The sequence below is a fragment of the Thalassophryne amazonica genome, chromosome 9, assembly GCF_902500255.1.
Source record: "Thalassophryne amazonica chromosome 9, fThaAma1.1, whole genome shotgun sequence".
Taxonomy (NCBI): Eukaryota; Metazoa; Chordata; class Actinopteri; order Batrachoidiformes; family Batrachoididae; genus Thalassophryne; species Thalassophryne amazonica.
In genome coordinates, this window is record NC_047111.1 from 56323556 (window position 1) to 56337493 (window position 13938).

General features: G+C 43.0%; 1 protein-coding gene across 1 annotated transcript in view; it reads left to right on the forward strand.

Moving 5' to 3' along the window:
• The first annotated feature begins 200 nt into the window (after positions 1 to 200).
• Positions 201 to 13938, forward strand: part of adad2 (adenosine deaminase domain containing 2) — a 44628-nt gene continuing 30890 nt past the window's right edge. The window contains exons 1-3 of the mRNA XM_034178068.1: positions 201 to 319; positions 1921 to 2056; positions 11246 to 11374. Of these exons, the coding sequence (XP_034033959.1) occupies positions 266 to 319; positions 1921 to 2056; positions 11246 to 11374 (319 nt within the window). The 5' untranslated portion in view covers positions 201 to 265. The remainder of the gene's footprint in view (positions 320 to 1920; positions 2057 to 11245; positions 11375 to 13938) is intronic.

Sequence of the window (13938 nt, forward strand, 5' to 3'; positions counted from 1 at the left end):
TGTCCAGCATTTTCTTCTATCAAACCTCTAATACAACACACATAATCAAAATTCTTCTTATTCTGAGATTGTTGGGAACATCCATGAAGTATACATGTTAAAACCTGGACAATGCTGAGCAATAGATAATTTCAGTCCATTTATCATTTTAGACTGTTAAATGTGGTGGTTTCTCATGTTGCCAATCGATTGTTGTTTTTTTTTTCCTTCAAAAAATCTTCAGGTGAACGAAGCCTCATCATCACAGGACTGTGACAGGCCCAGAATGACGAGGGCCTTCATCCCCAAATTTGATCCTGATGTCATTTTGGAAGATGAGGTAATTAAATGAAATGAGTTAAGGAGAACATGTTGGAAGAGACCAACACAGGTTAGATTTTGACAGAAGAACATCATTGGCTCAAAGCACCTGGTTCATGAACACTGGCAAAAAAAACTTCTTTCAGGGAAGCTCTTTTTATGTTGCTCATAGAACATCGTGGCTGAGAACAGAGCCATTACAGAGCTGGAACTAATGGGTAACATGACTTAAAAAAGGCAGAAGCTAAAAATAAAGTCACTTAAAGATCCTCTATGCCAGAGGTAGTCAACTATGTTCCATGCAGAACCGCAAGGGTGCAGGTCTTTATTCTAACAATAGCGGGGGATTTTACTAGTGACCACCACTTTAATTTGAGAGGAGCTCATGAGTGAACAACAAAACACATTTCAAAAATCCAGAAAGATTGAAAGCAGATCTGAATAGGTGCATTTTGCTAAGTGATTTGAATGAGTTCAAGTCAAGTCTTGGGTGTGTTTGGGTAGAGTGTTCCAACGGGAGGGGTGGTGATGGAGAAGGTTCTGTTGCTCCAGGTTTGTACACTTGGGTGTAAAACTTTTTTGATTCATTAAGTCCATCTAAACATATATTATTTTATTGAAATGCTCATTTGGGGGCTTTTTCAATTTTGCCGAGGTTTCCAAAGGCAGAGCAGGTTAAGGACCTACTTGACTCATCTGTCTGTGTCCACATGATTGTTGTGTACACAATGTTTTGACAAAGACTTTTGTGTAACAAGGTAAAACTTGGCACACGAAGTGACCTCACTTAAAGCCTCTCTCACACACATGTGGCTTGTTAATGGCAACCACTGGCATGCTATACTTACTGGCACTCATTGCGAGTATCGGCAACTGTCAACGTGTGCATGTTGTGCAACCGCTGCGCATGCGCTGGGTTCAGTGGCGTTTAATGTAGCTCATCCCCTGCTGGTTCCTGGCCAGTGTTTTATTATCTTTGTCTTTGCTTCCCCCCCCTTTTTATCATGTATTTGAAATTTCTGAACAACAGGGTGTAACGATGGGTGACGTGCTTGTGGCTGATAGTGGAGAATTTGGTGGCGAGTGCTGCCCGCACCTTGAAAGGCCACAAGCATGCTGTCTGTGTGAGTAGCTTCACACCTCAGTCAGCTTCAGCACTGCACACATTTCATTGTTAATTCACTAGGCTTGAGCACCAGAACCTGTTTTCAATATGGCAGCATCGGTATCTACCGGACCGAATCAGAACGCAGATTTTGGGGCTTCACTCTGCTGCCGTGTTCATGCCTGAACACTAATGAGAGCAAACCGAACCAACCAAATAATTTAAACAAATATGAATAATGCGTGTTAAATGACTTTTTCTAGCTGAATAATGGGCCGTGTGGACTCTTACTTTCTGCATGTGTCCTGTACCTACAGATTTTCTGTTGGTTTCTTTATTATTTTATTTCTTAATGTGGCTGTATTTTCTCTGTGAGAGCAGGTACTCTGAGGACTTCACATTATGAAGCCCCTATACTGTTATCATTTTTTGTTGTTCATTTTCAAGTGTGCTGGCACCTTAGGTGGTAGTAATATGAGGAGAATTATTTTCTTACATGTGGTTGTTTTTCTCAGGAAAGTGACTCAGACGATGACAGTGTTGTCTTTTCCCCCTGTGGTACGTCACCCAATGACAGCGCTCCCTCTGATGAAGCTCTCCACCTGAACCAAATCAAGGATCCACAGGGTCAAGATGTGGGCAAAACTGAAGGTTTTGGAGCGTGCACTTCTATTGAATTTTCTTAAAAGTATCATTTTGGCATTTTTTTTTTTTTTCTTTTTACAAATGCTTCTGATAAATGATTTGCTGGAGACAGGAAATGTAAAAACTGGAGACAAAACAGTTCTGGTTTGTAGGCAAAGTGAGTAATTCATGAAATAACAAGATCGTATCAAAGACCAACTTTGAAGGTAATACCTTCATGGTCCACTATAATACTGCATTGATGTGGTTTTCTTTCTTTCTTTTTGCATCTTCAGAAAAATGGCTGATGCATTGTAAGTACTACTGCATGATTAGCTGCTTCGTGCATAAGGTACAGGGTTAAGCCTGATGTGTTGTGGGTGCCATGGAAAAACAGACAGGGATGTAGAATAAAATATTGCCATAAAAAAGTTTTCACTTTCCTGTCATGAAACCTTGCTATGTCCGTGAACAAGACACTTGACCTGCATTGTCCCATTCACCCAGCGGGTGTAAACGGGTTCTGGCCTTGGCTGGGGAAGTAATGGCCTAGCGTCCCGTCCTGAGGGACGCTAGTCTCATCTGATTCATCCTACGATATCCAGGGATAAGTCCGGCCTAGTGGGCCTCAGGGCCTGCACAGGATTTGCTACTGAAAGGATAGCTGGCTATTCTTTGTAACAATTATTACATTGGGCAAAGGTGTGTACACCATCATCTTACTTAACTACAACTTCCATAATCCCCATTGCAGTATCTAAAGCAGAATTTTGTTGCGCAGTTTGCCTCCCAGCTCATGTTCTGTGTTTTGTTTGTACCTCCACAGCAGGGCACAATTCTGCCACTGCAACTACTGTCATTATGAGAGCTATGCCATGACACATGGTCATGTTGAAGCACTTATGTGGTATCCTAGCAACTAGTAAGGAGAGGCTGAGTTTCTACATTGGTTGAAAAATGAATGTAGAAGAGGATGGCTGCATGTTAGACAGTGATGCTAATTTCATCATTTTGGATCTGTGATCCACTACAGTTGGCTTGAAATTAAAAGGTTGAGCTGTTGTTTAAGTGGTACTTTCAGCTTTAATTGGAAGTAGAGCTGAACTATTGTGAGATCCAGTCTCATGGTGATTTTCTTTTATTTGGGATTACACTCCAGAACAGTCACAGAGTTGTCCTGATATCTTGATAACCTGGCTGTGTGCTTAGGGTCATTGTCCTGCTGAAAGATGAACCTCACCCCAGTCTAAGGTCGAGATCGCTCTGGAGCAGGTGTTCATCCAGAATGTCTCTGTACATTACTGCATTCATCTTTCCCTCAATCCTGATTAGTCTCCTTGTTCATGCTGCTGAAAAACATCCCCACAGCATGATGCTGCCACCACCATGCTTCACTGTAGGGATGGTATTGGCTAGGTGATAAGACTTGCCTAGTTTTCTCCAAACATGACGCCTGGTATTTACGCCAAATAGGTCAGATTTTGTCTTATCAGTCCACAATTTTGTTTCTTGTGGTCTGAGAGTCCTTCAGGTGCCTTTTGGCAAACTCCAGGCGGGCTGCCAGGTGCCTTTTACTAAGGAGTGGCTTCCATCTTGCCATTCTACCATACAGGCTTGATTGGTGGATTGCTGCAGATAGGTTGTCCTTCTGGAAGGTTCTCCTCTCTCCACAGAGGAATGCTGGAGCTCTGACAGAGTGACCATCAGGTTCTTGGTCACCTCCCTGACTAAAGCCCTTCTCCCCCGATTGCTCAGTTTAGACGGGCGACCAACTCTTGGAAGACTCCTTGTGGATCTGAACTTCTTCCATTTACGGATGACAGAGTCCACTGTGCTCCTTGGGATCTTCAAAGCAGCAGAAATGTTTCTGCACCGTTCCCCAATTTTGTGCCTGGAGACAGTTACTTTGACTTCATGCTTGTTTTTTGCTCAGACATAATCTTCTGCTTGCAATGAATTCAGACACCTCTATGGTGCTGGTGTGGTTAGATCTTAGCACTGCTTCAATACGATGGATCACTGTATTCTACTTGACAGGCTTGAGAATAATTTTGGGATTACTGGAAATGTCCTTGCATGGTTGGCGTCATACCTAACCAGTCATTCTCACTGTCTTGTACAGCAACACTAGCTCTAACCTTGATGACATGAAATATGGGATTCTACAGCGGTCTGTCATAGACCCCTGCTTTTCTCCCTTTTATATAGCAGCCCTTGGGCACATAGTGCTGTGTTTTGGGATTATCATTCATTGCTATGCTGATGATACCCAATTGTAAATGCCAATCATTGCTGGTAATCTCATAGACATAAAATCCTTAGAGGATTGCCTTGCGTCAGTGAAAAGCTGGACATTCAGCAATTTCTTCATTTAAACTCAGACATGACTGAAATGATGGTTCTTGGTCCAGCAAGACATCAGCATTATTTTGACCAGCTCACGATTACCATAGGATCATGTGTCATACATCACACTGACAGTGAGGAACCTTGGGGTGGTTTTTGATTCCACGTTGTCTTTTGACCTACACATTAGAGATATTACGAGGACTGCTTTCTTCCACTTACAAAATATCCTCCTGACTACCAGGAAGGTAGTCAGGAGGTAGTCAAGAGATGCCATTTTGGCATCTCTTCACTGGCTTCCTGTCTCTGTGAGTTCAGATATTAAGGTTCTGCTGTTAGCCTATAAAATTGCTCACGGATTAGCACCTCCCTACTTAGCTGACCTAATCAAACCCTACATACCGGCCCGGACTCTGTGTTCTCAGGGTGCAGGACTACTTTGTGTCCCTAGGGTGAATTAAAAACTCTATGGACCACAGAGCCTTCTCTTATCGTGCACCTGTTTTGTATCTTCCTCCGTCAATAAAACAGAGAGCCCCCCCCCCCGTAAACAGAGCAGGTCTCAGCCGCAACTTCATCTAAATTATGGGTCTGTTAATCAAGCTTAGGGCTAGCGGCTGGCGATCACCTTACTATTTTCTCTGCTTTCCTGTTGATTTAATGCTGATGAATTATACCTTAGGTGCAGTTTTTCCAGCTGACTGATTCTGCTCTTTTTCTCTCTGTCCGAGGTGCGGATAACATCAAACAGGGTTGCAGGGTTGCAGGATTGACGGCTACAGACCACAGGGTGCCAAACTAACCGCGAGATGCCACGCCTGAAGCTGATGCAGCACACTGCAGTCTGCATGTGGAATGGACTCTGCCATGGGAACAGGCCCACTTATGGCATGAGGAATGCTGGATAGCCTGCGTGGACTTCTCATCAAATGCATCTTCTTTTGTTATGTTGTTTTTATTTCGTGTTTAGTAAAAACTTTGTAACTGTTAGAATGGCCTGTCCCACTGATCAACTCAAGGATGATCAGTGGGAACAGAATGTGATTTCTTGTTTGTTTGTTTTTTATTTTTATAAATTTGCAAAAAATCTCATAAAAACTTTTTTTCATGTTGTTATTATAGAGTATTGTGGGTAGAATGTTGAGGAAAAAGATGAATTTCATTCATTTTGGAATCAGGCTGTAAAGTAAAAAATGTGGAAATGTACTTTCTGGATGCAATGTATGTAGACCTGCATTTGATTTCCGATTCAATTTGGACAAGGCACTACATCTGCATTGCCTCAGTCCACCTGACTGTACTTGGGGCAGTAAGCTGCAACAGACTAGCATTCTGTCCAGGGAGAGTCGAAGGCTTTCATCTGCTTCAGTCTACATAATAATCCAGGTTATAAGTAAAGGCATCAGTGGGTCTCAGGGCCTAAATAGCACTAGTTCTTCTTTCTTCTTCTTCTTCTTACTTCCTTCTTGTTTCAGAATGGGCCTTTTTTTGGCCTTTTTTTTTTTTGATGAAACATACTGTGATTTTTCAACATAATGATGGCTTGATTTACAGGCAGTGGCCATGGAACATCTGTGCCGATAGTTGTTCAGTTACTTTCTATGTTCGTAGAAGTAATTGTATTGCATATAAAATAAGTAGTACATCTTTCAAAAGCTTTAAATGTACAACCCCAGTTCCAATGAAGTTGGGACGTTGTGTAAAATGTAAATAAAAACAGAATACAGTGATTTGCAAATCCTCTTCAACCTATATTCAATTGAATACACCACAAAGACAAGATATTTAATGTTCAAACTGGTAAAGTTTATTGTTTTTATGCAAATATTTGCTCATTTTGAAATGGATGCCTGCAACACATTTCAAAAAAGCTGAGACAGTGGTATGTTTACCACTGTCTTACATCACCTTTCCTTCTAACAACATTCAATAAGCGTTTGGGAACTGAGGACACTAATTGTTGAAGCTTTGTAGGAGGAATTCTTTCCCATTCTTGCTTGATGTACGACTTCAGTTGTTCAACAGTCCGGGGTCTCCATTGTCGTATTTTGTGGTTCATAATGCACCACAAATTTTCAATGGGCGACAGGTTTGGACAGCAGGCAGGCCAGTCTGCTACCTGCACTCTTTTACTACGAAGCCGCGCTGTTGTAACACGTGCAGAATGTGGCTTGGCATTGTCTTGCCAAAATAAGGTGGGACGTCCCTGAAAAAGACGTTGCTTGGATGGCAGCATGTGTTGCTCCAAAACCTGGATGTACCTTTCAGCATTGATGGTGCCATCACAGATGTGTAAGTTGCCCATGTCATGGGCACTAACACACCCCCATACCATTACAGATGCTGGCTTTTGAACTTTGCGCTGGTAACAATTTGGATGGTCTTTTTCCTTTTTTGTCCAGAGAACTCGACAGCCATGATTTCCAAAAACCATTTGAAATGTGGACTCATTAGGCCACAGCACACTTTTCCACTTTGCGTCTGTTAACTGACAGTGGTTTTCAGATGTGTTCCTGAGGCCACGCAGTAAGATCCTTTACACAATGATGTCAGTTTTTAATGCAGTGCTGCCTGAGGGATCGAACGTCACGGGCATGCAATGTTGGTTTTCGGCCTTAGTTCTCCAGATTCTCTGAATCTTCTGATTATATTATGGACTGTAGATGATGGAATCCCTAAATTCCTTCCAACTGAATGTTGAGAAACATTGTTCTTAAACTATTGGACTATTTTTTTCACGCAGTTGTTCACAAAGTGGTGATACTCGCCCCATCTTTGCTTGTGAACGGCTGAGTCTTTTGGAGATGCTCCTTTTATACCCAATCATGACACTCACCTGTTTCCAGTTAACCTGTTCACCTGTGGAATGTTCCAAATAGGTGTTCTTTGAGGATTCATCAACTGTACCAGTCTTTTGTTGCCCCTATCTGAGCTTTTTTGAAATGTGTTACAGGCATCCATTTCAAAATGAGCAAATATTTGCACAAAAACAATAAAGTTTACCAGTTTGAACATTAAATATCTTGTCTTTGTCGTGTATTCAATTGAATATAAGTTGAAGAGGATTTGCAAATCATTGTATTCTGTTTTTATTTACATTTCACACAACGTCCCAACTTCATTGGAATTGGGGATGTACGTAGATACCTTTAAATCTGAAACCCTCAAGTGGAACCCCATCTGGTTTGTTTTGTTTTAGATCCACTGAGGTTGCATACAAGCAAAATAATGAAATTGATGTCACAAGGCCTGTTTCCACTGCAGGAACTAGGCCTACTCCCTAGAATTCAAGAACAGCTTGATGCTTGATGGGTTGATCTCAGCTGTTATTTCCAATGTTGTGAAAAACCACCCGGTTCGCAGTGACAGAAAGCATGTAATGCTTGTGATTGCTAGTAAACAAATAGTCTATGGCACAGTATTCTGTTGGCTTGGTGGTGTGAGCTACTTTTACTGTTGTGGACGCTCAGAAGCTTGTTGCCCTGCATTACTTTTTTCTCTGTACTTACTTGCGCAAGTGTGTGCTCAGAGGCTTGTAGTCCTGCTAAACTTTCCTCTCTGCACCATTTAGTAATGTGTTTAACTGTGGGCATCCAGGTCTGCTGATATAGATTTTCCTCCACAAGGATTTGAATCCTCACAGGACCTTGCCCTTTGGCTGTACCTCCTTGTCAGTCCATCTGTCACATTTTCTCTCCATTGCGGCTATTCTGCTCATTTTTGTTTTCCTTCACAAATGCTGCTTGTGCAGTTGTTGCCTTGTCGTGTGTGTGTTCGATGAATCAGTATTGTCCTTTGCTCAGCAGCATTTCAGGGTCAGCCTGCAGGATGGACTTTCCTGGCCCTGAATGGCCCTGCGGTGGAGATGTGCAAAGGTGTTAAATAAATAAAATGGCTCGCAAGTTCCTGCAGGGGGAATGGGCCACTTGTCTAATTACACATTAACTGATAAATGGACTGCATTTATCCTTTCAATTCAATTTATTTTATTTGTATAGTGCCAAATGGCAACAATGCTGCCTCAAGGCACTTCACACGAGTAAGGGTGTCACAGTCAAATTCACACACTCAACACACCAATGCCAGGGTGCTGCCATGCAAGGCGCTCAGGGAGCAATTTGGGGATTAAAGACATCATCCAAGGGCCCTGAAAGTCCTGACAGTGATTTGAAACAAGGACCATCTGGTCCCAAACCCATCGTTTTGACCACAGATCATCACCTTCCCAATAAATATTATTATTAAATAGTAATTATTATTCAATTCAATTTTCTTTCAGATTGATCATTTATTAAATAGCTGAAGGTATTTGACTGAATTCATGAAACATATTAGATTAGATAGAACTTTATCAATTCCTCAGGGAAATTGAGGTTCCAGCAGCATTGTATAGCAGCACACAGGGTAAGAAGCATACAGAGTATCAAAAGTGAAAGCAAAAAAGAAAAGAAAAACAGTTTGCAATATAAATACCAGACATACTGATCAACACTGGTTTAGTTTATGTAATGAAAATGCTGGAGTGTGGGTTACACAACTGTTACTTGTGTTTATCCAGCATATGTAAGCTTTTTGACAATGCTTAAAAATGGTTCATATCACAGGAAGCACAAATTGTACTGTGGAGCTCATAGATGTGAACCCAAACTCAAACACCTGTCTGGTGTTTTCCAATACCATGTTTGTACGGTAGTGTTCAGAGTAATAGTAGTGCTATGTGACTAAAAAGATTAATCCATGGTTTGAGTATATTTATTATTACATGTGAAACAAGGTACCAATAGATTCAGTAGATTCTCACAAATCCAATAAGACCAAGCATTCATGATATGCACATTCTTAAGGCTATGAAATTGGGCTATTAGTAAAAAAAAAAAGTAGAAAAGGGGGTGTTCACAATAATAGTAGCATCTGCTGTTGACGCTACAAACTCAAAACGATAATGTTCAAACTGCTTTTTTAGCAATCCTGTGAATCACTAAACTAGTATTTACTTGTATAACCACAGTTTTTCATGATTTCTTCACATCTGTGAGGCATGGAGTCAACCAACTTGTACCTTTCAGCTGTTATTCCACGCCAAGATCCTTTAACAACATTCCACAATTTATTCATATTTCTTGGTTTTGCTTCAGAAACAGCTTTTTTGATGTCACCCCACAAGTTCTCAATTGGATTTAGGTCTGGGGATTGGGCAGGCCACTCCAGAACATTAATTTTGTTGGTTTGGAACCAAGATTTTGCTCGGTTACTAGTGTGCTTGGGGTCATTGTCTTGTTGAAACACCCATTTCAAGGGCATGTCCTCTTCAGCATAAGGCAACATGACCTCTTCAAGTATTTTGACATATCCAAACTGATCCATGATACCTGGTATGCGATATATAGGCCCAACACCATAGTAGCAGAAACATGCCCATATCATGATGCTTGCACCACCATGCTTCACTGTCTTCACTGTGAACTGTGGCTTGAATTCAGAGTTTGGGGGTCGTCTCACAAACTGTCTGCGGCCCTTGGACCCCAAAAGAACAGTTTTACTCTCATCAGTCCACAAAATATTCCTCCATTTCTCTTTAGGCCAGTTGATGTTTTCTTTGGCAAATTGTAACCTCTTCTTTTATTTAACAAAGGGACTTTGCGGGGGATTCTTGCACATAAATTAGCTTCACACAGGTGTCTTCTAACTGTCACAGCACTTACAGGTAACTCCAGACTGTCTTTTATCATCCTGGAGCTGATCAATGGGTGAGCCTTTGCCATTGTGGTTATTCTTCTATCCATTTTGATGGTTGTTTTCTGTTTTCTTCCTTTTTTTCCCATTTTAAAGCATTGGAGATCATTGTAGATGAACAGCCTATAATTTTTTGCACCTGCGTATAAGTTTTCCTCTCTCCAATCAACTTTTTAATCAAACTACGCTGTTCTTCTCAACAATGTCTTGAACGTCTCATTTTCCTCAGGCTTTCAAAGAGAAAAGCATGTTCAACAGGTGCTGGCTTCATCCTTAAATAGGGGACACCTGATTCACACCTGTTTGTTCCACAAAATTGACGAACTCACTGACTGAATGCCACACTACTATTATTGTGAACACCCCCTTTTCTACCTTTTTTACTAATAGCCCAATTTCATAGCCTTAAGAGTGTGCATATCACAAATGCTTGGTCTTGTTGGATTTGTGAGAATCTACTGAATCTACTGGTACCTTGTTTCCCATGTAACAATAAGAAATATACTCAAAACCTGGATTAATCTTTTTAGTCACATAGCACTACTATTATTCTGAACACTACTGTACTTATATCTAATATTTTTCAGATTGATGTCTGTATCTCATATTTAATTTATATCTATCTGATACCTTATTAATATCTTTCTATGCAGGATAACTGCAGAGATAACTGTAGATTGGCCCATGGGTGGATATCGTATCATACAAATTTGCTCATACACTCGTACAATGTTGCTCTTTTCCTAAAACAACAAAAATATTATAATAAAAAAAATAAAAGAAAAAAAATCTTTGTACACCTTTGAAGAGGTTTTCCTGAAATGCTCGTATTCAGATACTATAATTAACTGCTCTGGCTTGGTTTATGTGGTTGTCACTGTTACAGTGGAAGCCCTAAAGTTAACTTGGACAGCAACAGTAAAGCTTGCGTGCATATTGTGTGGCAGTCTCCCTCATCACAGCCACAGTAGTCAGTGGCACAGCTTTTGTCAGGTTTCCATTATAAACAGGACAGCATACAGTAGTATAACTTACTACATTTAGAGCTTGGTGGATGTTCGGGGCAAGCATATTCTCTGCACTTAACAGACTGTATTGTTGTTTTGATTTGTTTATTTTATTTTTTTACTTTTCTAGCATGGAAAACTGACTGGCACAAAAATTACATGGTGGCAGTTAGTAGTGACAAGTTTGACAACTTGCTGAAGATGTGTCCTAATTTCCAAGGCTGTAAGAACAACATGGCAGCATTTGTCTTGATAAGAGGTAAGGACTAGGAAGAAATATTTTTTTGTTTTTTGGTGTTGTTTATTTATAAAAATTCTTACACAAATATTTTATAACTACCTTCATGAAGATTGTACCTTTCAAAGTGAATGCTTTGGAAATTCATAAACTACAGTTCTGCCACTAGCATTTATTATTGAAAAGGCAGATTAAACAGTGTAGAGTCGTGCAGGTCAACAGGACTTGATTTAACCCATACAAACAGGAGTGGCCCATTGGCGGGCCCAGCACCGTCGAAACAGGACTCATGATATTTTCTAATTGCTATTTCTCAACATAATAGCAACATATGAATCCCTGTCGAGAGGCTTACCTTGGAGCAAAATAAGAACAAGTACAGCACAACATTTTATTCACCCATAATCTCAGATATGTCCAGAAACAGCACATGATGATTTCTGAGCAAATGTTTCGATTCACTGCTTTTCGAAAATGTCTTCAGCTGCACTTTATTTCCATTTTACGCAGCTATTTCTTCCAAGGAAGATTCCATTATTTCATATTTTTGCACACAGGAAAGTGAACCTGTTACCATGGTTAAACAAAACCTGATAAGGCACACAACCCATCAAATCCACTGCTAGTTTGCTTTTAAAATGCAGTGGATGGTTGGATGAATTTTATATTTAAAGTTGTCCAACAAACGGAGTCAATTTAGCCTGATTTTTTTTTTTTTTTTTTAGCCTGAAGGCTGTCTTGTAATTTCATTGGATTTATATTGGGATTGCAGGGTCAAAAGTCATTGTGCTCATTTTGTTCTGGAGAAGTCAAGCTTTTTGTAGATGTCCATATATTGCTGTTTCTGTTGTGAAAGTGTAGGAACACGGACCCACAACAGGGGGCGCAATGAACGGACAATGGAGAAGATAAATAACAAGGTTTACTATTGTGAAACAAGCACAATAAATACAACAATCACCAATTTGGGGTCGAATCCGCTGGTGGTCGTGTGGGCAGGCTCGAAGGTAGGAGACGTCCGTCTCAGTCGAACCGGAACCACCCAGATCTCCTCTGCCACCGAACCCTGGAAATACTGGAACCGCCAAGTCCCGAATTCCCAGGTGGCACTGCCTCCGCTCGTCGGATCCGGTACTGCTGGCGGGAGGAGAGGAGCAACAACACACAGGTGTGGATGCGACCGCACCCAGTAACGGAGAGGGGAGAAGCCGCCTCCACCTCTGTCAAAGTACAGCAGGAAGGTGAGTACTTATCCAAGCAATGAAGCTATCAGTAGTCAACAGTCCTGAAAAGGTTTAACAAGTTTAGCTGGTTGTTCAGAATATAAATGCAGAGAATATTACCTCAGTCTAGGCGATATCTCGGCACTGAGGTGGAGACGCCGTCCTCCTGATATACCTCTGTGCTGAGTGGAACAGCTGTGTCTGGTGATGGGTGACAGCTGTCATCCAGGCTACTCCCATAAGGCGGGGCAGCGCCCTCTGGTGCCTGGAGCCCGCACTCCAGGCAGGGCGCCCTCTGGTGGTGGTGGGCCAGCAGTACCTCCTCTTCAGTCGGCCCACACAACAGGACCCCCCCCTCAACGGGGCGCCTCCTGGCGCACGACCGGGCTTGTCCGGATGGCGACGGTAGAAGTCGGCCAGGAGGGCCGGGTCCAGGATGAAACCCTTCTTCACCCAGGAGCGCTCCTCGGGTCCGTACCCCTCCCAGTCCACCAGATACTGAAAACCCCGGCCCATCCGACGGACATCAAGGAGCCGGCGGACTGTCCAAGCCGGTGCTCCGTCGATGATCCGGGCAGGAGGCGGCGCCGGACCCGGGGTGCAGAGGGGTGAGGTGTGAAGGGGCTTGATCCGGGAAACATGAAAAACTGGATGGATCCGCAGTGAGGCCGGAAGCTGGAGCCTCACTGCGGCGGGGTTGATGACCTTGAGGATCTTATACGGTCCGATGTACCGTTCTTGGAGTTTCGGTGAGTCAACCTGTAGAGGAATGTCCTTGGTGGACAACCAGACCTCCTGCCCAGGACGATACTTGGGGGCCGGGGCTCGCCGCCGGTCTGCATGTTTCTTCGCCCTCGTCCGGGCCTGCAACAAGGCAGAGCGGGCGGCACGCCACACCCGACGGCACTTCCGTAGGTGGGCCTGGACCGAGGGCACACCGACCTCTCCCTCAACCACCAGAAACAAGGGGGGCTGATACCCCAAGCACACCTCAAATGGGGAGAGGCCGGTGGCTGATGACACTTGGCTGTTGTGGGCGTACTCGATCCAGGCCAGGTGGGTACTCCAGGCCGTCGGGTGCGCGGCTGTCACACAGCGAAGTGTCTGCTCCAGTTCCTGATTCGCCCGCTCTGCCTGCCCGTTGGTCTGGGGGTGGTACCCAGACGAGAGGCTGACCGTGGCCCCCAGTTCCCGGCAGAAGCTCCTCCAGACGTGTGAGGTGAACTGGGGGCCGCGATCGGAGACGATGTCTGATGGTATGCCATGCAGACGGACGACGTGGTGGACCAGGAGGTCCGCTGTCTCCTGGGCCGTTGGGAGCTTCGGGAGGGCCACGAAGTGGGCCGCCTTGGAGAAACGGTC